This window comes from Solanum pennellii, chromosome 6 (genome assembly GCF_001406875.1).
Source record: "Solanum pennellii chromosome 6, SPENNV200".
In the NCBI taxonomy this organism is placed as follows: domain Eukaryota; kingdom Viridiplantae; phylum Streptophyta; class Magnoliopsida; order Solanales; family Solanaceae; genus Solanum; species Solanum pennellii.
Window position 1 is genome coordinate 1,098,689 of NC_028642.1, and position 24,450 is coordinate 1,123,138.

Here is a 24,450-nt window from a genome sequence, read left to right on the forward strand (position 1 = left end):
TTACTTATTTTAAATCTACTTTAAATCTTTTCAATCAAAATTATGTTATCCATTAAAAACATACACCATAATAAATATATGCGCATCAATACATCCATCACTAAAATAAATAAACAAAAAAGATTAAGAATTGATCCATGGTGAAATCCCTATCATAATATTTATATTCTAAAATTCCACATAATTATTGCTACTAAAACTAATTCAATCTATTAAATTTATGGATAACCCATTTTTATAATCAATTGTGCTTAGCAAGCATTGAACACAGTGATGAATTTGTTTATCAAATATTTTATGTAAAATGATAATTATTCACTAACACTAGTATAGTATAACAAGGAATTTACATTCATGTATACTTCCAAACTTAGTCCAATTTTAATAATTTAAAATTAAACAAACAACTATTAAAAATTCAACATAGAACTCATTTTTTTCTTGTAAAAATCTGGACTATAATATCTTCATTTACTATTGAGAAATATTGTTGATAAAACAACATTTTAAAAAATTAAAGAACAAGGAAATGAAGTATCAAAACAAATTTTGATAAGAAGATGATAAATATATGTTGCAATCAAGCATTTAAAAATTTAATTTATAGGAATCATATTTAAATATAGTTAAACTCATAAAAACCACGTATGACAAGGCTATACAAAATTCTATAACATTTTAAATTAGCTAACAAAATATAAAAGTTATATTCAATTCAATTCATTTTTTCTTATTTAATATCAAATCAAACAAAAGCAAATATATATAAGTATATAAGCAAATACATTGAATTAAATCGAATTTTAAAATAAAGTTATCAAACTCATTAATTTTTTCTTTTACTATATTTATTTTAAATTTATTGGGATTTAAAGCAAAAAAGTTCAATTTATGTACCAAAATAAATATTGCATCCTTAAACAATAAAGTGCTAAATATTTAGGCCCTAAGAAAAAAATAATATAAATAAACATCCCGCCGTGACCTATCGCCGGTGATTATCTCCGAAACCACGGCAAACGGCAATTCTTTTACCTTGTTCGGAATTCTTCCGGCGGAACATCGCCGGAGATATTAGAATACTGATACACTTGTTTTGAGCCTGTAGAAGAATCAAAACTGAAAAAAAAGCGAAGAAAGAGCATTAACAGAGTAATGGATCGGTTAGTAGCAGCAAAGGAGCTATCTTTTCGAATAGGGTTTACTGGACACAGTGGTCACCTCACGATCGAGCCTCTCCCTCCTGTTGAACGCGATACTCCTCTCAATTCTATTCCTGACTTCATTTTGGTAAGCTTTTCTGTCACTCACACTCCTTATTTTTTCTTTTATTAAGGGCTTCATTTGGTACGAGGGATAAGAGATAATAATACAGTCACAAAATGCAGACTGTGTTAATCACGAAATACCCCTAAGGGTGGTATTCTGGTCACCTTGCTTGCAACTGGGACTTTTTGAAACATGAAACTTTCTACAGAGATATATCTAGAATTTTTAGGCAATAGGTCCTGAATTAGGTGTATCATTTGAATTGCTATGTAGGCATTTGTTTACAGAGTGTTCAAAGCCCACTCTTTCTGCACTTTCACCTAATTCATTGATGATAATGATTGAAATGTATCAATTAGCAATGGAAATAATGATTCCAAGAGCATTGCGTGGTATTTTTCTAGTTTGATTGCAACGTATGGTTTGGATAAGTAAGTTAGAAAGAAATTCTTTCTCCGGAAGGGAAGCAATTGGTGGTTGGATAGGAAGGAGAGTGATTGGAATGACGTTGGGTAGAAAGAGGGATATAGTGCTCTTTAATAGGCATTTCATCTATTTTGGGTTCTATTATTTTTTAACAACGATCTTCAACATGTGTTTACTTGGAATGACTTTCAAGTTTCATCCGAGTCTTTGCTCTAGCATGAAAAAGTTCCTTTTTTAGGAAGGACAACTTACTATTATACATTTTGTATTATCGAGCCCTACTATGGTCTTAGAACACATAAACACACTCTGGCAACATGCTCAGACACATTAGGTGTTCATCCATTTTAGGTTTTAGTACTTCATAACAATTATCTACAACATATGTGGACCTGGAATGACTTTCATGTTCTTGCTCCATCATGAAAGTTTCATTTCACCGTAGGTAAATGTAGCATGATAGTTTCTATTTCATCGAGCTCTATTTTCGTCCTCCGATAGGAATACATGTTAACCAATCACATGTAAATAGGGTTTGAATCAGAGTTCACAGGTTTCATGGAACCTGTACTGGATAGGACTTACTACTTGGTAACTCTGTCAACCAAGACTTAGGTATATGAGAGGAAATTACTTAGCTTTTTATACATTTACACTCCCTATCTATACATTCCTGAAGATTTACAGTTCTATGTTTTTTGTTATTTTAGTTTGTTGATTGAATGCATGTTAGTTAGCGACCAATGAGAAGAGGAAAATGAATTTTAAATTAATATGACTTGCTTATGAAAACAATGAGAACTACACTTAATACCAAATTGTTGGGTCAATTATATGGGTACTCTGTATTCATTCTGCTATATTTGAAATGTTATATGCTCCCTACATAGGCAGTAACCCTTGGGGGTTTAAGGGGAGAGAGAATACACCATAATTTGACAAATATTTCCTACCAAGAACCTTACTACCGAATTCAGATCAAGCCAGGACCCGCCAAATTCTTGATATCTACCTAATAACAGGTGATATATTGTTTGCAGAATTTTTAGAGATCAAACTTTAGTGCTGGACCTAGTTTGATTGTCTTTTTCCCTCCAATTTGATTTTGCAGTAATAATTAACACCCTGTAAACTTCTGGCTGTCCTTTCTGGGACTCCTTAATTGAAGCCTATGTATTGTTTTGGTTCTATGATCTTAATCTAGGTTTTGGCCTCTGACTATTAAGTGGGGGATTTGAGGCAGCTTTAGTTTTAGAGAATCATTTCATTAAAGCACAATTCTTTTTGCATTTAAACAGAACGTACCTGGAGTTAAATGAATACAGAGGATTCTGATACCCAGACAATCTAATCTGGGACAGAATGATAGTTGATTGGTCGATTTCTCTTTGAACTGCTGCCTATAAGGCCAAGGAATTTCAAATCTTTGTTTAAATTTTATATACCAGCAGCATATCCATGCTTAATATTTCCAGTTATATGAAAAACTTCAGTCATTGCCTTTTATTAACCTCCCTAATAATGACATATGCACTTGATGTTTGATATTTAAAATTATTACTTCAATACTTGCTCCATAATCAGATCTCATACACATCCCTCTTAAAAAAAAGTGTAAACACAGTTTATGATCACTTTTATGTTGTTTCAGCCACCTGCATTTCCAAAGGAAACACCTGATACAATAAAGGAATATATTAGGGAGAAGTATCTATTGCCTCAGCTAGATGCAGACGAGTTTTCTCCCGAAAAAGTTGGAAGGCAGTGGGAGTTTGATTGGTTTGAGAGAGCTAAAATCCTTCCAGATCCATCTTTGCCTCGATCTGTTGTTGTCCCTACATGGGAAGTGCCTTTTAGACGTCAGAGGGACAGATTGGATAATGGAGGATGGGAACCAAAGTCAGAGGAGGTATACAGAATTTGCAATCATTTTATCAACTTTTAGGTGTTCATGCTTTAACAAGTTCCTTTCTTTACTGATTTTCATTTCCTTTTCCATACTAAGACCACTGGAAAATTTTGAGGATCTGAAATTTCCTTTTTGGTTGCTAATCCTGACATTTTTCGTCTCACTTCTGACTTTCTCAGAGAGATGTATCAGAACTTACAATTGGAGCTGATGATTCTGGGGCTCTACCGCGCATTGTTGGACCACCAAAAGATTTTGTTAGAGGAAGCATTAACAGTCGTCCATTTCGACCTGGTGGCTTGGATGATTCCCCTTCGTTGGGCAGAGTTGTTCCTGATGGTGCTACAAACGGTGAATGGGTAAGGGAGGTTCTTAATGGCGGTCCTGCCCAAACCGCTCCTCCAAGCTTTAAGCAAGGACCTGATCTTGGCGATCTTAAGGTAAGGTTTTTGAGTTTTTTAACCATTGAAGAGCTTTTGATTAAGTTATTCTTCTGTATATAAGACGTTATGAAACATCTTATTTGTATATTTCTAAGGATACACATTCATGCTCTTGGAATATATATGAGGATCAGAGTGCTGCTACAAACACAGTGGAGGTGAAACTGGTTAGTACCACAATAAAATCAAGTTTTCTTATACTCTTGTATAAAATATAGACATCGACTTCTATATTTCCATCCTATCAAGTAAATACTGTGGTGGATTATATGCACCCTAGGCCTGCTTGCCAGATTTGCTTTGGAATGTGTCAAGTAATTTTGTTCTCATCTTCTGTTTTTTTGATAAACATCTCTGTCTGGCAATCTGCAGAGTGACTTATCCGTGCAGTTTGATGACTTGTTCAAGAAAGCTTGGCAAGAGGATGTCACAGAGTTTGTTGGAGATGGTCTGTATCATCTAGAGACTTCTTTTAATTGTTTTATGTTTCTTGTGTTTGAAGAGTGGTTTCATAGTCAAAGATCTCTAGATTAGCCAAAAGTCAATTTAGCTAGGACAGAGTTAGTTTTCTTTATCTGATAAACATAGCAAACATGTAATATTTTAGGATAGCATGCCTATATGTCATGCATTCCTCCTTGAAGCTCAGGTTTTCCTGTATTTTCCCACTTTTGTTGGGAAAGCAGTTTCCATAACAGAAGAGTGAAATGTTTGTTGAACACCATCATGTGCTTAGGTAGTTCTGATCACGGGTCTTAAGTGAAATGTTTTGGTCATGGATGCTGGTTTAGGTTGGATAAGGGGATTGGATAAAGCGATTTTATGTTGATGACAATGAAGGAAATGGAGACGAGATTGCACATGTGCTTTATGCTGATGATACCCTATTGCAATGTGAAGTAGACAGGGTGCAAGCTCTATATTTGAGGGTCATTTTTTTGGTGTCCAAAGTTGTACCAGGGCTGAAATTTAACTTATCCAAAGGTACTGTTTTCTGTATTTATCCTGCGGATTCTATTGCTCAGTATGCTGAGATCCTGCAATGTAAAGTAGAAGTTTTTCTCACTACACATTTGGGAATTCCGTTAGGGGTGGCAATTAGGCGGGTTGGGTCAAATTTAGACGGGTTATAATGGGTTAAGACAACAATTGGGTCAAGACCCAACCCAACCCAAAATTGCTTGAGTCAAAATGGGTTACATTATGGGTCAAGACCCAACCCAACCCAACCCAATTTTTACCAAGCTTAATTGTTTTATTTGTTCTTTTAAACCTTTTTGGTACCTAATAAAATTATTATTTTCTTTATTATGGCTATATACAACATAAGAAATTGGAAAAAGAGTTCTATAAAAATATTTTGAGCAGATTTTTCATGAGCCAATTTGGGTTACATATCAACCCATTTTTTAATGGGTTGGTCTAATGATTGGACGGGTCAATTACCCGCCCAAACATAAACGGTTTGGGAGGGTTGGTCTTGATTTTGCCACCCCTAACTCCTGTGGGTGCTAGAAAGAATGATGTGGGGTTGCAGGAAGGATAGTTTTGATAATTAGCATCATGGTCTCTCTACTTATGTTATGTCACTTTTCCCCTCATCTCCTAAGGTGAAAAAACGATTGGATTCACTTAGAAGTAACTTCATAGGGAAAGGAAACGAAGAGAACAGATGTTCACCTTGTGGGATGGAAATTTTTGATCTCTAGTTAAATACTGGTGGAAATGCCGAAAGGACAAAATTTCATCTGGTTAAATGGGAGTCTGTGACTAGGAGTAAAATGCAAGAGGACTTGGAGTCAGGAAATCAAATTAGATAATAGAAGTCTTCTGGAAATGGTTGTGGATGTTGAATGATGGGACGGATGCTTTGTGGTAGAGGGTCATTGTTACTAAATATGACAAAAAATAGATATTAAGATCCCAGAATAGTTGGTTCTCTCTTTGGGGTTGCAGCTCGGAAGCAGATCATGACTCTATGGGGTGATTTTGAAATAGCATTAAGTTGAAATTTGGTGATGAGAGAAAAAACAAGAATTGGACAGATTTCCAAGCAAGCGGGGCTGAGTTTGAAGAGGATCATTTTGGGGGACAATGATGAACTTCTTAAGGGTCAGTTCCTAGTACTTTTAGCCTAGTTATGGACGAGGAATGCTTAATTGCTGCCTGCTTTTCTAATTTAAGGGGGGGGGGGGCTTAGATCAAGGAGAGGACAGAAGAAACTGTGGATGTAAATACCCGTCAGTATTGCATGGATAGTTTTCTCGAAAGAAGTCAGAGATGTTTTGAAGACAGAAAGGATTCCACTTCTTATGTTAAGCCATCTATGTATTCAGAATTTAGTCTTTTGTGTTGAAAGAGAATGTAACTAGGATTCTAAAAACAATGGACTTGTTTGTTTCTTTATGATGTAGGACTGGGCATGTTCTTTGCTTGTACTGAATATTAGTACCATCTTGGTACCTTTATTGATAATACTTCTTACCTTTTAGAAAAAAAGTGCTCTCTTTGACATGTTAAGCTTTTAGATGAGATGTCCACATAATTCAACTATGAGTAAGTAAGCATGGAAGTTAAAGGAGATGTTGAATTGTGAATAACATATGCATAGGTGAGACTTTTTCTAAACTTTATTTTACAAGAAGTGATGCTTTGAAGATAAATCAAGTCCTATCAAGCAGATAAAGTTGATTTTTTTGGGTACTTTTGTATTTTTGGTGTAAAGGAACATGTGTAGAAAGATCATGATTTAAGTTTTGATGTTTTAGACTCCTTGTAGATGATAGAGGAGCTATAAGTTTGGTCTCGTTACAATCCTGTAATCAGGGAGGATTATACTTTCTTTGTATAGTATTGCTATTTATATAAGATATGTTAACTGTTTCACAAAAGAAGTGATGCTTCTAGTTAAACATTGGGGAGACCGGAAGATTATAGCAAAGCTATCAAACAATGATATATATTTGAATTATGGGCTATTCTGAAATAAATTAATTATTAGAGAGCATTATCTTCTCTATTTGTTCTCTAAGAAGAAAATACTGAGGATGCTATCCAGTTGGTAGATTTTAGGATATCTGTAATTAGTTTTTTTCCATTTCATTGTTGATATCTTTTTGGAGATGGCCAGCATAACCCTTAATTCTGAGGAATACAATTACCAGTTTTAAAAAAAAATGATTATTCCTCTCATGTAGGTCATACGTCTGAATTGCAATCTGAAGCGGAACAATTGCCATCTGTCAAGCCAGAGCTACTTCAGGTTGAAGCTGAAGTAAACAAGTCTGAAGTGGCTGACAAGGGTCTAGACACTGAGATATCTGTCTTGGATGAGATTTTGTCCATTGAAGCAGAAGGATCAATATCAAGATTGGATGTGGATAATGATGGTGCACGTCAAGAGAATGACGTAACAGACACATTTCTTGCTTAACACAGTTCTAGATTTCCTTCATTTGATAAGTTAAAGTGGAGTTATCCATTTTTTTGAATACTGCATCAAGTATAGTGATCTTTTTTATGCTTTTGTTCTAAACATCTGATGCAGGGATGGGCTGTTACTGGTGGCGGTGAAGTAATTGTAGAACGATTTCATGATCTCATCCCTGATATGGCTCTTACTTTCCCATTTGAACTCGACCCCTTTCAAAAGGAGGTATAAATCTATGGTTTATGTTGTGTTTTTCAATGCTGATATGGAACTTGGCATATCTCTGCCTTATTTAATCTTATGTCCCTTAATTGTTGGGTAAATACATGCTTTCAATCTATGTTGCTTAGACTCTTCAAAAATGTCGACGGGTGTGTGTCGGATCCTCCAAAAAATAGTGTATTTTTGAAAGATCCGACGTGCAGCAACATTTCTGGAGAGTCCGAGCAACTTAGCTTTCAATCATGGGCCCCATGTTTTAGTCAGATGATGTTCCATTGGCATGAATGGCGAAGTGTTAATTTTGAACATAATAGGCTGAGTTCTGTTTGCTTTTTTATTAACTTGAAACGATTTGTTGTGTTTCTTTTTCCTTTTCATTTCAGGCATATATATGCCTGTCGAGCTGTTAAAAAATTATGGTCCTTGTGATTGCATTAATTGCAGGCCATCTATCATCTTGAAAAAGGGAACTCTGTCTTTGTTGCTGCTCATACATCTGCTGGGAAGACTGTTGTGGCAGAATATGCATTTGCTTTGGCAGCTAAAGTATGGATTCTCTTTATATCATGGATTTTATACTATTTGACTCTTGTTTTGGTTATAAAAGAATATATTAAAAATTTTATATTGATATCTAAAGTATAATCTTCTTCTTTGCTCATAAATAAAATGTCTTCTCTTTTACATATCCTATTTATAAGTTCCTTTACAACTTTTTGAGTCAATACTGTCCAAATTTTCTTGTCTTTATTTGTCAACAGGTCTGCACCAAATTTATGTTTTTTTATTGTGTGCTGCAGCATTGTACCAGGGCTGTATATACAGCTCCAATCAAAACAATCAGCAATCAGAAATACAGGGATTTTTGTGGGAAGTTTGATGTTGGCCTTCTCACAGGTGATATAAGCATAAGACCTGAGGCCTCTTGTCTTATAATGACCACTGAGATATTAAGGTCAATGCTTTATAGAGGGGCTGATATGATTCGGGATATAGAATGGGTAATTATTAAATATTTTGCTCTGCTCATTTCACTTCTACAACCTTTCCAGTACTTGAGATAATTTGGTTGGTTACTGGTATTTTTTTGTTGCGAGTGTAGGTTATATTTGATGAAGTGCATTACGTCAATGATGTTGAAAGAGGTGTTGTTTGGGAAGAAGTTATCATTATGCTCCCAAGACATATCAACTTTGTCCTCCTTTCAGCTACGGTGGGTCTTGATATTTTAGTCACTATACTTTGTGCTTTGGATCAGTACTCTTAATGAAGGTATGAGAGTTAAAGACACAACAAAAAGATGTGTAAGGATGCATGAGACAAATGTCTTGCACCTGCACTTTCTTATACAAACTTTTCTATGTATAACTTCACATTTGATCAACACAGGACACAGATATGTAGCGTAGAACAACTTCTAACTATTAAGCTTAGCAAATCTAACATTCTACCTGAAGTCAGTGCCCCCTGGTCTAATGTCGATGCAACTTATTTGATGATGGACATGGTAAATATGTTTGGATGATCATTTGACATTATGAATCTAGTGACAATGTCTCTTGAGAGTATCTTTTCTGTGAGAATCTTGTATGTATTCGATTCTCTCTTTAAACTCTGAACTTGATGCAATATCAGGTGCAGCTTGATCATCACACACAAGTTCCATCTGAGCGGGTTATTTGAACTTAAATTCCTTCCATATTTGCTTGACCCGTATGAGTTCTCTAGTTGCCGTTGCGAAGGCTCAAGACTTTGACACTGGATCTTGTAATCACGCTTTGATCTTTGCTCTTCAGGATACTAAATTGTCTCCAATTAGAACACAATATCCAAAAGTAAAATGTGTATTGGAAGAGAACCCTGTTCAATCAGCATCAATATATGAGAAATAAAGACATGCAGACGATTTATGGGAATGCGTGAGACCAAGGCCTTATGCGTGCATCTTTTTATATGCACACTTTACAAAGTATAATTATACATTTGATCAATGTGGGGTACTCATAAGTATAGTGACAGCCCCTTTCAACCATTGATGCTTGGCCTATCTAAGAAAAGGTAGCATTTGACATTTGCTTGATCTGAGCTTAGTTATTATTGTCTAAAATAGCATAATAGGGTCAATTTAGGCATATTATACTTATGTCAAAAACAATTGTAGGGTGTCATGGATTAGAGGCTTCCCTTAGTTACTATTTTGAAAAACTTTTTTGGTCATCGAAGTCATAATTGCTGTACTCCAACAGAGTTGATTAGCTATCATTTTTATGGCATCAGACATCTTTCTTATGACATGATACTCCTTGATCAATTTTGGGTATATATTAATTGATGATAATGAGTGCTTGGTTGTTGGTCAGAAAGCAGTTGCTTGATACATTGTTCTGCTGAGAGGAAACATAGGAAACCAGATTGAAACGTTTGAAAAATCTGTAACTTGGTAATATGCTGATTTGTTCTTTCACCAAATCCCGTCACAAGAAATCTTTTGGTGCCACAAAGAAGAAAAAGAATATCTTCAAATTTGTAATTGACCATCAAATTATCTCTGTGGACTGTGGCTTGTAAACAATGGGTATGTTGGACAAAAGTCTTAAGGTTCATCTAGTTGAGCCCTCGCTCCTCTTAAATAAGAACCAAAAATAGAAGTAGAACTAGTCCGCTAATGTCAGATGTTCTTCCAGAAACCCTTTTTTTGATGTGTCATTGACGGTAAGGTTTTTGCTATATCCAAAGGTGTGGCTTAGTGGTCAATGAAGTGGGTGGAGAACCATGGGGTCTTGGGTTTAAATCTCAGCGGTGACAAAACAATCAGCGATTTCTTCCGATTTGCCCAAGCCTTTGTGGTGCAGTACCTATTCTGGTTGGGGTAGTAGGTATGTGGTGGACTAATCGAGGTACTCACAAGCTAGCCTGGACAGCACTGTCATAATTTCTTTTTTTTGGTTGCTGTTTTTGATATGTTGAGGTGGCTTTCAATAAAACTCTCCCCTGATCAATTTAAGCACAAAGGGGACTATGCTCTCTAGACTTCAGTGTCAAATTTTGGACCATTTCAACCATAAAGACAACTATGTCGAAAATCTCTTAATTTCTATTGGAATGGGAACACAATCCTTACTAAAAAAGGACTTCGGGAACCTATTGCATGATTTTAGTAGGTTGGCATTGTGCCTACTTTTGTTTATAGAAAAAGTCTTGAATTACCTCATTTACTTGATTGTTTTACTATAGTCTAATGAAAACTAGAAAAAAAGGAAATGAGAAAAGTGAACATAAGAAATCATATTAGGGCTTATGGCATACAGCTTGAAATAAATGGAAACCCGATTTCTTGGATCGGCAGTTGGTCCCGATTCGCCATTTGTCTGTAGAATTATCACCGATAGATAATTAAGATGGTAACTAAAGATGTGCGGGGGCAGAATTTCTGTAACTTGCCAGCGTGCAAATTGCTGGCAGTAAAGAGATTTCTACCATTGAAAGGCCCCAACATTTTATGACATTTCATGGATGTTTGGAGGGAACCAAAATTGGAAAAGATGCTAACCTACTGCAGTTGCCATGTAATATGTTAGTAAAACCTGTCAAAAGGAGCTCTCGAGGTGGGAAGACATAATATAAGTAGGTGCTTCAGTGGGAAGAAACGTTAGCCGCACTATTGGTCTCTATCTATGAACTAGAAAAGCAAATGCTTGAGCTTGTGCTAGGAGGGAAGCTAAGAGATGTTTCATTTTTTCATTGCAGGTACCCAACACAATTGAATTTGCAGACTGGATTGGTCGTACAAAACAAAAGCAAATTCGTGTTACTGGGTTAGTCGTGCTTTATTTAAATTATCATTCAAAAAATTGAAGTTACATGGCTTTGTTTCTTGAAGTTCTCTGGGACCTACTATGATTCAGGAAACAAGATAGGAGCTTTTATCATAAAAATATACTCTCTCTATTCCATAGTAATTGAATTTTCGAGGCATTTTCCATTTTTCGAATTAACTTAATTGCTCAATCTTCAAGACTATTTTTAAAATATTCTTCCAATTTAACCCTTCATTTGGATTTTCAATGTGATGACTTCAATACATTGGACAATAATTAATAAGGGTAAAAATGAAAAACTATGTTCAATTTATGTCTTAATATACTTTTCTTAAAGGGTGTGAAACACCTCAAAAGTTCAATTAATATGGAATGGAGGGAGTATCTATAGAGTGCTTGCTTGATCTGGTTTCCTTTTTTCTTTTGTGGCCTTCTCTATCAGGACGACCAAAAGACCTGTCCCTTTGGAACATTGTCTCTTCTATTCTGGGGAGCTTTACAAAGTGTGTGAGAATGAAGAGTTTCTGCCTCATGGATTTAGAGCAGCCAAAGATGTACATAAGAAGAAGACCACAAGTTCTGTCTCTGGCGGCGCCGGCTTGCGTCCTGGGTCTTCAACAGCTGCTGATAAGGGTCGAGGGCAGAGGCGTGATAGCTCTTCTCAGGCAAAGCAGCACAAGCATTCTGGTCCCCAAAGATTGGGGAATTTTGGTGGTGGTTGGGGAACGCAAAGCACTGGGCCTGGACAGAATGTTATGGGGTTTAGGAGATCAGAGGCGTCTTTGTGGTTGACGCTGATTAATAAACTCTTGAAGAAATCACTGTTACCTGTATGTAAAAAGATTCTTTTTAAAACATGCATGGTTCCTTGTATATCTTCCTTCCACCGCGTGCTTATAGTGTAGTTAGCATTGCTGTTAGTATTTTATCTCTTGATAACTTGTCTGCTGTGTTTTTCTTTTCCTCTTTTAAAATTTTTAACAGTACCGTTTTTCGTTTACAGGTTGATAGTAGACTTATCATGTATTAAAGCCTAATATTTATCATGAAATTGTAATTTCAGGTGGTTATATTTTGTTTTTCGAAGAATCGATGTGACAAATCAGCTGATAACATCCCTGGTACCGATCTCACAAGTAGCTCTGAGAAAAGTGAAATTAGGATATTCTGTGATAAAGCATTTTCGCGGCTTAAGGGATCCGACAGAAACTTACCGCAGGTGTCCTACCTAATTTGCTGCATTTGTTAATCTAGCTGACCATCTGGTTCTTGGTGTCCTGCTAATTGCAGAACAGTGTCTTATTGATGGTCATCTAAACTACAGATTGTCAGAATTCAAAGCCTTCTCCACAGGGGCATTGCTGTGCATCATGCAGGGCTCCTCCCAATTGTCAAGGAAGTTGTAGAAATGCTTTTTTGTCGAGGTTTGGTTAAGGTAATATAACATGCCATCTTTTTTAAGGGAAAGGGCACATTGTTCCACAGAAATGCCCATATCGTTAGGACGTTAGAACAACATACCTAGTAAATCCCACCAAGTGGGGGCTCTGAGGAGGGTAGAGTGTACGCAGACCTTACCACTACCTCGTGGAGGTTGCACATTGTTAGGATCTTACCATATTTAATTACTTATTTAATTTCAGATATTATTCTGCATTAAGCATGCAAGAGGCATATAATTTTATGCTAGAGCACTTGTTAGTGTACACAAAGACATGCTCATATACTTCATTAGATACACAGACATACAGAATAAAGTTAGAGACTCAATCAAAATTAGTGGAAGTTAGTTTAAGATATTTGAAAATTACGTTACTACTTACTACTTACTATTACATTGCCAAGTAACTACACGCCTGTGGTGGGTGGTCCGTAACTGGTTTGGAGTACATTGGTTATGTTGAGAACAATAAAGGAGGCAATGTTTAGCTGGCTTTCTGAAGATGGAGGAGAAAACCTAAATGTAGTTCGACTTGCAATCAAGTGGGTAATTTGGAGAAAGAGGAATGGGAGGGTTGAGAACATATTTGTACATGTGAGGAGTAACCTCTGGTCACTAGTTTCTTTTTGTTTTATCCATGAGGCCCCCTGTTTGTGATAATTATTTGGTGACCTTTGTAGAGACATATTTTGGTTAATGTTTCTCCTCTTTTAGGTATACATACTTAAAATGCAATGTTTCCCTTCTATAAATAAAATTATTTAACCTTTAAAAGAGAAAAAATAAAGCAATTAGCATTTGGTCATGTTTGTATATACTAGCACTGATAGTATATCCTAGTAGGAAATTATACTAAAATAACTTCTTAAGATCTGGGAAGAGTCTACTAGCTTTGGATCCAATTAAGAAATTTTGGACCCCGTGATTCTTGTTTTTGAAGTATGACTCGTGATCAATGTTATGTTCTTTTCAAGTGAAAGATTAACTAAATAAATAAAGGGAAAACAGTTGTGATGAAATAAATTATCAGTCAAGTGGTGAAATCCTTGAACAAAGTTGAACGTTGCGCTAGTCATTTTCATGTTATCTACTTTTACCACTGCTGCTGAGTTTTCTTTTCCTCTAGCATTCGCGACCCATTTGTTATCAAAGTTCCTATCCTTTGGTGAGTTTTACTTTTGAAGGTCTTAGATGCTCATTTAATTCTTGGTTCTTTCTTAGGTTCTGTTCTCGACAGAGACTTTTGCAATGGGAGTTAATGCTCCAGCCAGGACGGTAAGTCATCATTTGTAGTGATCTTGTTACTTTGATTGCACTTATTTTCGTAGAAAGTACTCACTCCATCCCATTTTATGTGGCGATATTTTATTGGGTACGGAGTTTACAAAAGAAACGAAGACTTGTGAAACTTGTGGTCTGGAACAAATCAAGGACATTTATGTGACTATAAATAATTTCATTGGTAAAATGAAAAGTGTAAAGTTAAGCTTATTCTAAACACAAAAAGATGTTATTCTTTTTGGTATAGGCTAAAAAGGTAAGTCTGCCACATAAATTGGGATATTAGGAATAAAAAGTTTACTCTTTTTATGATAAAGAGTCCTTTTCATATGATTCATACCATGTCCGACTCTTGAGTAACTGAGGATAGTGATCATGTTTCCATTTAATTCTTGTAGAATGGTTTTGCTATTTATTCATTGTTAATAGTTGAAGGCTGAGAACGTTTTTTAAGAACTTTACTCCCAGTTAAGAATGAGCTGGGAGTTAAAGAACTTAAAAAACGGATATCATGTAGTAAAGCAGAAAATGTAGAGGAAAGCACATAAATTTCTGGAATGCGTTTCAATCAAGTTCGCCAGTAGCACAAAATATGCACATGTTTTATGAAGAAAAGACCACATAGGAAGTCATATGTTAATGACAATCTCATGGGTTATAGTCTAAGATTTGGTGGGTATCTTCAAGAATTTTTTCTGTGGAATTGACTATCCATTGGTTCCCAATGGATGACTCATCTTGAAGGGGTGAATTTCTTGAAGTTCAATTTGACTATTAATTTGAGTAATTATTTGTTTGTAGAGGTATCAGAGAGAAAACTTATCCATAACTTGAATTATCTAATGTTGTCCATATTCTAGATATCCAGTTCCGGGTGTGCGGTGTGTGTGTGTGTGTGTGTGTGTGTGTGTGTCTGTTAAGTGTCCCACATTGGTGGAGGGACTGAGCTGTTATCTCTGTATATTAAAGAAAATCATTCTTGTTGAAATTTTGAATTTTCAGTACCAAACATGAAAATATTTTTTATATAGTTTTTTGTAAGGTTTGCTTTCTGGTTCTGGTCATTGCGTATTTTCCTTGATGTTCAAACTTCCTATGCTCTCTAATTCCTTGATGACATGTGGCATATTATTGCTGAGTACCATCTTAGACTGCATAATTTCTTATTAGTTTAATATTTGATATGTGGGCTGTCGACCTTTTGGCTAAGATCAGGGTAGTATCTATTCTTATAAGTTTAATATCTAATATGTGGGCTATCAGCACACACAATATTAATTCAATTTTTTTAAGGGGAGCATCCATCAGGGTAGCTTGCTACCTGGGCTCTTGTGTGTTGCTCAATAGGTAAACAACTTAAGTGGTGACACTCATAAGCTAAACAACTTCAGTGGTGGAATTGTCAAGATGACAATACTTGCTATAAAATATTGATTTCTCTTGTAGTACCTCCCAAACCTCTAAGATTACTATTTGTATCGAAGGAAGTATTGGTTACTTCCAACCCTATGTGCTTTCTCCCTTTATCCAATTTAATTGTCGCATTTCCATGGGCAGCAAATGATCAGATATAAATATTAGTTGTTAGTACAGAAAATTTACATTGTGATTGGGTCTAAAGTATAATTGACCACTTCACATTAAATTTTTAAAGTATAATGAATCCAACTTACCTTCTATATCTTTTTTCTGTATAGTTATTAGAAAATGGTATCGTGAGGAGAGAAGGTCAAGAACAGTTTGAGCTGTTCACTTCTTATGTGGGATCAATTGATCTCACTCAAAGGACTATTGCTAAAAGGTTTCCTCAGTTCATTATCTGATAATGTATTGATCAAATTTTGAATTTTCAGTACCAACCATGGCAATCCTTAATATAGCTTTTGGTGGGTTTGCTTTCTGTATTATGGTCATTCCCGACTTATAATTTTTACCTGCTTATTTTCCTTGATGTTCAAATTTCTTGTGCTCTCTTATTCCTTGACGACATGTGGCATATTATTGCAGACTGCAGAGTACCATCTTAGATTGCAGAATTTCTTTAGTTTCCCAGTTGATATTTGCTATTAATTATTTAAGGATCTATAGGCAAGCATATCTCTCTATTCAAATATGCTATTGCTATAAAGTTAAAAATGTATTAAATTTTGGCCAGGTTGTTTTTGATTCTTTAAGAAAGTTTGATGGCAAGGAATTTAGGCAGCTACTTCCCGGAGAGTACACTCAGATGGCTGGGCGTGCTGGAAGGAGAGGACTTGATAAGACTGGTACAGTTGTGGTGATGTGCCGAGATGAGATCCCTTTTGAAAATGATTTGAAGCATGTAATAGTTGGTACTGCGACTAGGCTTGAATCTCAGTTTCGACTGACCTACATCATGATTTTGCATCTACTTCGGGTTGAAGAACTGAAGGTACATAGTTTTGACTAACTAGGAAAGAAGAGAAAATAGCTTGATTTCAAAATAGACCTATACCCAACATCTAATTCAAAATTCAGTTTCTGACAGTTCATTTTTCCTTGCAATTTAGTTTTATATGATTTAAGAGCTAATTGGTTCTTGCTGCATCACTACCATTCTCATTTGTCTCTCCTTGAGCTAGTACGTAGTAGCGAGTCGAAGTATTTTCAAGTATCTTTATTCACCTCCAAAACATTGTTTAAGATAGCAGATAAAGTTCATGGTTATTGAATACATACAATAAGTCTAAAAGTTTCAAGCATCCTCAGGAAATTCAATGTTTCTTCTTCTTTTTTCTTACATTAACTACTTTAGAAGTACTGCATATACTGCTGACACAACCTTTTCTTTTTTCTTTTGCAAAATACAGCTGATTTGCTCAACATCATTATTGAGCAACGGCGTATTGCCATTACATCTCTAACTCATAATTTTAGAGTAATGGCGCGTGTTAGTAATATGATTCATGTTAATGATGTGTTCCATTTCACGGATTGATGTTCATTCTCAGTGCATAGTTAATTCATCCCAGCAGATTTCTCCCGATGAAGTACAGTTCCATAATTTTTGCAGGTTGAGGACATGCTGAAAAGAAGTTTTGCTGAATTTCATGCTCAGAAAAAACTACCTGAGCAACAACAACTCTTGATGCGAAAGCTTGCTCAGCCTACAAAATCTGTTGAGTAAGAATTACTAAAACAGTTACACTATTGAGTTTTCTACCATAATTGTCTTTCTGGATTCATTTTTCGACATGTATTTGTCACACCTTAAAACACTTATATGTGCTTTTTTTGTGTGCATGTGCTTCAGTGCTTTGATATTGTGTAGATTTTCCCAAGCTTATTCTTCTGTACTTTTTTTTTATTGGAACTGGTAATGACTTTACAAAATCTCAACCTAGCTTAGGTTACTGCTTCACAAGGATCCAATGATATCAACTAGTGATTCAACCTCCTCAGCATAGCTTTTTACACCAAAAATAAAACAAGAACATACAACTCATCTTGATTTTCTGCACAAAATTGTATGTCTTTAAAAGCTTATAGTTCCTCTCCTTCCAAATGGTCCACCGTATGCAAGCAGGGTAAGTCTCCAGCATTTTTTCTGACTCACTGCCCATTTCTTTTTATTCTTTTGTACTTCCTGGTATTGTTTAACATGTCCCCCCTCTCTCTCACACACACTCATGCAGATGCACTCTCTCTCTCTCTCTCTCTCTCTTCACACACACGCGCACGCACACACACACAAGAGAGAGAAGCACAGACACCAATGGTCTTGAGAATCCTGTTTTTTGGTAGTGCTTTTAATTGCTAAATTCTATAAGGCCTGTCTGGTCTATGAAATACTTGCTTCTATGAAGCCTATTATAGCTTCTAAATGCCACCTTCTGTGGATGACTCTTGCATCATTTGTGATATTTATTTGCATAGTGGTAAGTACAATTTGTCTAATATAGATGCATAAAGGGTGAACCAGCAATTGAGGAATACTATGACATGTATTTGGAGGCAGAGAAATATAGCCACCAAATAGCAGAAGCAGTAATGCAGTCGCCAGCTTCTCAGCAGTACCTTAGTCTTGGGAGAGCAGTGGTTGTAAAATCACAATCAGTAAGTTCTATTACATTCTTTTCACTAAATAGGCATTAGGCAGTACCCTCTTTTCATCTTTAAGGTCAAAAGATTGTCAGCTATCAGGCATGCAATAACAATAATAATAACTATGCATCGATTCCAAAGTAGTTGCATCTGTATATCAAAGCATTATTCTACTTGCACATGTTCCATTCTAATTCTCGACAATCTTTCTTCTGAGACACAGTATAGTTGAGCTATCTGGTATGATTTGGAAATTTACAAGGCCAAGTTATTTAGTTCCATGATCTAGTCCTCTGCAACAGAAAGTCACATCATAATCTTCAGTATGCAGAAACAAATGACATTTTGATGATATATCATTTAAATGTAATCAAATATGGTATTATTAATAAACCAGCAAAGAAACATATGGTTCAAAGTATTCCCTGCAGTAGGTCAACGTCTCTTAATGATTTTTCAATGGTAAAAATGGCTGAAGGTTGATAATCTGGATGATTTGACTGGGCATCCTAGAATAGAAACTTCTGCAGTTTGAGAACACTTGTTTTAGAAACTGAAAGTGTTCCTTTTACTTTTGCGGTTTGTTCTGATCACTCTTCATTTTAGGAGTATCATAATCCTGTCTACTTTTGCCCATCTCATGAGGTTACTTGGATATTGGAACTATATGAGTCCAAAACATGTGCAAATGTTTTTCTTTCCCTTTACTCCTTGCAGGCTCAAGATCACTTACTAGGCGTTGTGGTGAAGACACCTTCCTCTAACAACAGACAATATATAGTTCTAGTTCTGACTCCAGAATTGCCTTCAACTCTGGAAACTTCGTCAGATAGAAGCAACAGGAAAGATAAAAAAAATTCTGAAATGCAGATACTAGTGCCTAAATCAAGACGAGGTTATGATGATGAGTATTGTTCGTCAGTCACCTCCCGGAAGGGATCTGGCGCTGTCAACATCAAATTGCCTCACCGCGGTAATGCTGCCGGCATGAATTATGAGGTTCGAGGAGTTGATAACAAGGATTTCTTGTATATATGTGTGAAAAAGATTAAGATCGACCAAGTTCGGCTTCTTGAAGATGTTAGTGCTGGGGCCTACTCTAACGCAATACAACAGCTGCTCAGTTTGAAATCTGAAGGAAATAAGTATCCTCCAGCCTTAGATCCGGTTAAAGGTATGTCAGTATTATTTATATGGTTATCTGTACCTGCCATTTATATCCCGCCTGATTCTTGGCTCCCATCCTTAAACTTTATAGTTTATACTGCAAATCAATCCCTGTACTTCCTTTGAACCCCTAGTTTTGGTAGATAAATAGAAGAGTTACATAACTCACCCATAGTTCATCATCATCCTTCCTGGTTTCTGGTTCTTGTGGAATCAATTCCAGTTGCATGTTATCTTGTACCCCAAAATATCTTCCTCTGGTTCAGCAATTGCGATTGGAGTGACATAAATAGTATTCTCCAGCAGTGGATAAATTATCCCTTCTTGCATCGGGTCTGAGTTGTGCCTCTGCATTCTCTTTAACATCAATTCTTGGCTGGAGCGAGACCCGTAGAGAAGGATCAGATTCTACAATGAAGGTCTTAAAAGATGGGTTGACCATCTCCGTGTTTTGAAAAGGTCCTGGACCAATTCCTATTAATTCTGTCAAGTTTGGCTTGTGAACTTGGGTCAGCCCACCTCAGATAAAATAGCATCTTCCAGATTCTCCATTAATTTCTTCCCATGTGTTGAGGCATGCACACTTGGTTTGAACTTTATAAGACCCCCACCCAATATAGGATCTTCCATATCGTCTAGCCCTAGACCCAGGCTATTACCGATGCCAGCTTTTGAGCCCCCTGCGACTGTCTGTAAGTCGCCGAAGGCTGATTCTTTTCAGAATGTCTTTTCAAATGGGGATGGGATAGAAAAGACCCTCCCAATTAATGTTGATGTGACTAGGTATTCACTCCTTGTCTCCTTTGACCCACATGTGAGCACATCGCAGATGATTTTTGAGCTCGGTTTCTTCGTTTTCGATTCACCCTCTGCATCTTTCTTGATTTCTTTCATCATCTCCTTTATCCCAAGCTTTAGAGGGAGGCCCAATATTCTAATCCATGTTCTGGTGTATCACCAATTCTCCGTCACGCAACCAGATGCCGTAGACCACCATGGCAGATGTAGTGCTTTCCTTTCCCACTCCAGTCCCCTGTGAGAGTGTGCTCCACCATGATCAGTCGGGAACTCAAAGAGAAAATGATGGTCACACATTTCGAATACCTCTACATAGCTGCCCCATTTTCTGTTTGCCCATATGCACATGTCTGTATGGTTTGGGATCACCTGACCGTCGAAATGGCCCAGCCAGCATCTTCCCAGAATCTCTTTATCTCTGATTCCTCCAATCCGTTTGCTTTTATGGAGTTCCTCCATTGAGAAAGTGCCAGATCTCACTGTCCATCTGTTTCTGTTAGTGCCTTCAGCATGCGAAGAATTCAATTATTGGGGAGATGTGATTGTTGTAATCTTGTTTTTATCTGAATATAATTTTCAATTTTATCTGCTGGCTTGTCTCAACCAGCATTGAATGCTGATTCTGGAATAATAAAAATAACGGACCTTTTGCTCCCATGTACTGCGACAATGGAAACAAATCTGCCGAAAGCACTGAACTTCTTTGTACAGAAATAAACGGCTCGATGGTCCCTAGCTTTCCACCTCCTGACTTCATTACCTCTGACCTCAGAAACCTTGTGCAATAAATATCAAATCCACGACACAACTTTCCATCTGATTGTCATCCTTCTAAGCAAGTTATCTCTAGTTTCCCTCCATTCAAACCATGTTTTCTGACGAGGTGACATTCTTTGTGATATTGGCTGACTTGTCTTCAGCGATAATATTACTCTTCTTGACCATGTTTCTAGTCAATAAAGGATGCTTGAAGGAAAACACGGCTAACAAGGTTTCCGTTGGTCCTGGAGAAAGAACCTGTTGACTTACTAGTCCAGTGTTCGCATTGTCTCTAAAGTTTTGAACTTTTTGTAGTGAATATATGGCAATGACTGTCTGTAAGGTTCTCCACATTTCATTCTCTAATGAAGATTCTATGCCAGATCTGAAGTTGAAAGACATGAATCTTGTGGAAGCATACTACAAATGGAATAATCTCTTGCAGAAAATGGCACAGAATAAGTGTCATGGTTGTATTAAATTGGATGAGCACATGAAATTGGCTAAAGAATTAGAGCTGCACCGAGCGGAAGTGAATGCTTTGAGGTTTGAAATGTCAGATGAGGCACTTCAGCAAATGCCAGATTTTCAGGGTCGGGTATGGAACCACATTATCATAACAATTTGGTTTCCCTTTTCATGCCAATCAGTTCTTGCAAAGGAAGGGTTCATAAACATCCCCTTTTACACTATTTGCAGATAGATGTGTTAAAAGAAATTGGCTGCATAGATGCTGATCTTGTAGTTCAAATCAAAGGTCGTGTTGCTTGCGAAATGAATTCCGGAGAGGAGCTGATATGCACAGAATGTTTATTTGAGAATCAGCTTGATGACCTGGAACCAGAAGAGGCAGTGGCGATCATGTCTTCCTTTGTGTTTCAGCAAAAGGAGACTTCTGAATCTTTCCTCACACCAAAGCTTTCTCAGGCTAAAAAGAGGTTATTTTCTTCTCAAATATTTGGTGTGATATGCTCATGTTGACGTGTTGTCATTTTTCCTGTTCATCTATGATATATATATTCAATTGTTTTTGGTAGTTTTGGATAAAAGTTTTTATTGAAGATTTTTGATAAGATTTTGTGTTTGCGGTGTCTGAGTTTTTGAGGGATCAAACCTGTATATCAGCCATGTATATTTCTTGTAATGTTTCTTTAATGGATGGGCTTAAAAGACTGTGAAGACTTCTCCTCGTTATACATTAGGTTTAATGATAGAGAACTCATCAAAATTAATTGATGAGATGATTGGAATATGATATCTATAAAAGATGTACTTTCCTTTTTATCACTGCTTTGTTGGACAATTTAGGATTCTAACTTGGTATTTATATCTAGGATGGAATGAAATACATCATTCTTGTTTTTTATGAGAACAGAACATATCATGTTAAATGTATTCTCATGTTTCACAGAATTGCATATGCAAGTTGTATGGGATGCTAGTTACTAACTTGGGTGTATCTCTATAATTGGATTATAATATATCACATTTTTCACGGAATTGCACATCACAAGGTCACAGATCAAAGAGCTATGACACCTTTTCTTGATATAATAAAGTGGGTGCTGTGAAAGTAGAGATAGAGTAAATGTGTGGTAAGCAATTTTTGTTTAGTGTCCCACGTCGATGGTGGAAATGGGCTGTTGTTTCTTATATGGTTTTGGGAAATCCTCATTGCATGAATTAACTTTTGGGGTTTAGTTAGGCCAAAGGTCCATTTCTCGTCATGGTATTAAAGCCAGACCTGTTCCTGTTCTTGGTTCACTCAGCATTGGGCCCCACTGTTTGTTGTTCGCTCTCCAATTATCCAGTCCTGAGCGTGTGAGTAATGTTAAATGTTCCACATTGGTGGTGAAAATGTGTTGTTGTCTCCTTATATGGTCCTGTGCGATTCTTACCTCATGAGTTTTGGAGTTGATTTAGGCTCAAGACTCATTTCTTATCAAGTTGTTTCTTCTTTATTATAGTGAATACATTTTTTAGAGGGAAAAGAATTTTCTGGCCAGCTGCTAATTCTCTTATATTGTCAGTGTGTGCCCTGCTTTTCCTTTATTGAAAGGTTTTTTGAAAATGGGATTTGGTCAGATTTACGAATCAAGCATGTAGTGGTCTAAGACCTGGTTGCTGCTTTTGGGTCTTTCTCTGAATGCACAACTGCTAGTGGAATATCTTTTGACTGCAAAATATCCAAATTTCTTTCTGTCAAAAAGTTACTGAACAACAGAGAATAGAGTTTTACACAGCTTCAGATCTTCCGCAGAACATTTCTGTCATTATTTGTGCCAACAAAGGCTGTTACTGTTTAAACGGTGTATGGCCACTTGGCTCTCTTTTACTTCTGAAGTCATGTCATCTCCTCCTTGCACTTCTCAATGTTGTCTACTTGTCTTTATTTGACTAGTGCAACTGTAGTTGTTGATTACGGTAATTTCATTCTTATAACTTAATTTGTACTTTTTCTTATTGTTTCAAGTCATTCTGATGTATTCTGTAGGTATTTTCTCATTAATTACCATGAGCTGTAACTTAACCCTGTTCTTTGGTATTATAGTTTTTTTGTTACTTTGTTGTCAACGACAATATCATTCTCGTGGCATTTCAGATTACATGAAACTGCAATAAGACTTGGGGAGCTTCAGGCTCAGTTTAAGCTGCCGATTGACCCAAAGGAGTATGCCCAAGAGAACCTCAAGTTTGGTTTGGTTGAAGTGGTATATGAATGGGCAAAGGTTCTCTCTCTCTCTCTCACTCACACACGCACAAAAAAAATCAAGGATTTGCATGTGTGGTTGCGTATGACTTAATTATCATAATATCCTACCTGTTGCTTGATTCTCCCGTTCTCCAGTGTGGGGTGTCTCTAATTCTGCTTCCGTCTTGCAGGGGACCCCATTTGCTGAGATATGTGAACTCACAGATGTCCCTGAAGGTGTGATAGTGAGGACTATTGTTAGATTAGACGAGACTTGTCGTGAATTTAGAAATGCTGCTGCAATTATGGGCAACTCTGCACTGTACAAGAAAATGGAAACTGCATCTAATGTGATCAAGCGCGATATCGTGTTTGCAGCTAGCTTGTATATTACCGGAGTTTGATTAGGTCAGGAAGCCTTGATTTCATTTGCAATTCTAAAGGACCTGACGATACACATGTTGTACACTAGAATATGTTCGCCAAGGTGTGGACTTTGGGCAAGGCTACCCTACAATTTGGCTAATTTGTACAGAAATTCAAGTCTTTCAAATGTACATTTAGCAATCGACAGTAGATTACACCCTGATTAGCACAGAGAGATACATATACTTAAAGGATTTACTGTATGACACTCTTAAAATTTAGGTATGATTTTGAAGTTCTGCAACTATGTGTTTTGTCTTAAAGTTATTACACAAGACTTGAGTTCTTGTTTGTTTCTTTTGAA

At 36.5% G+C, this 24,450-nt stretch overlaps 1 protein-coding gene and 1 non-coding gene across 2 annotated transcripts; both read left to right on the top strand.

The window, feature by feature from the left end:
- The first annotated feature begins 926 nt into the window (after nucleotides 1-926).
- On the top strand, nucleotides 927-24,450 carry LOC107023455 (DExH-box ATP-dependent RNA helicase DExH11). Its single transcript, XM_015224148.2, has 23 exons — nucleotides 927-1,290; nucleotides 3,347-3,604; nucleotides 3,784-4,044; nucleotides 4,143-4,214; nucleotides 4,420-4,495; nucleotides 7,245-7,456; nucleotides 7,595-7,702; nucleotides 8,144-8,245; nucleotides 8,500-8,700; nucleotides 8,802-8,912; nucleotides 11,447-11,514; nucleotides 11,960-12,347; nucleotides 12,581-12,736; nucleotides 12,842-12,952; nucleotides 14,180-14,233; nucleotides 16,395-16,652; nucleotides 17,274-17,383; nucleotides 18,163-18,316; nucleotides 19,022-19,478; nucleotides 21,412-21,626; nucleotides 21,728-21,966; nucleotides 23,631-23,757; nucleotides 23,912-24,450. The coding sequence occupies exons 1-23, from the start codon at nucleotides 1,156-1,158 to the stop codon at nucleotides 24,122-24,124; spliced, it is 4,086 nt and encodes a 1,361-aa protein (XP_015079634.1). The 5' UTR covers nucleotides 927-1,155; the 3' UTR covers nucleotides 24,125-24,450.
- On the top strand, nucleotides 15,425-15,616 carry LOC114077723. Its single transcript, XR_003579094.1, has one exon. It is a non-coding gene; the product is annotated as a U2 spliceosomal RNA (small nuclear RNA).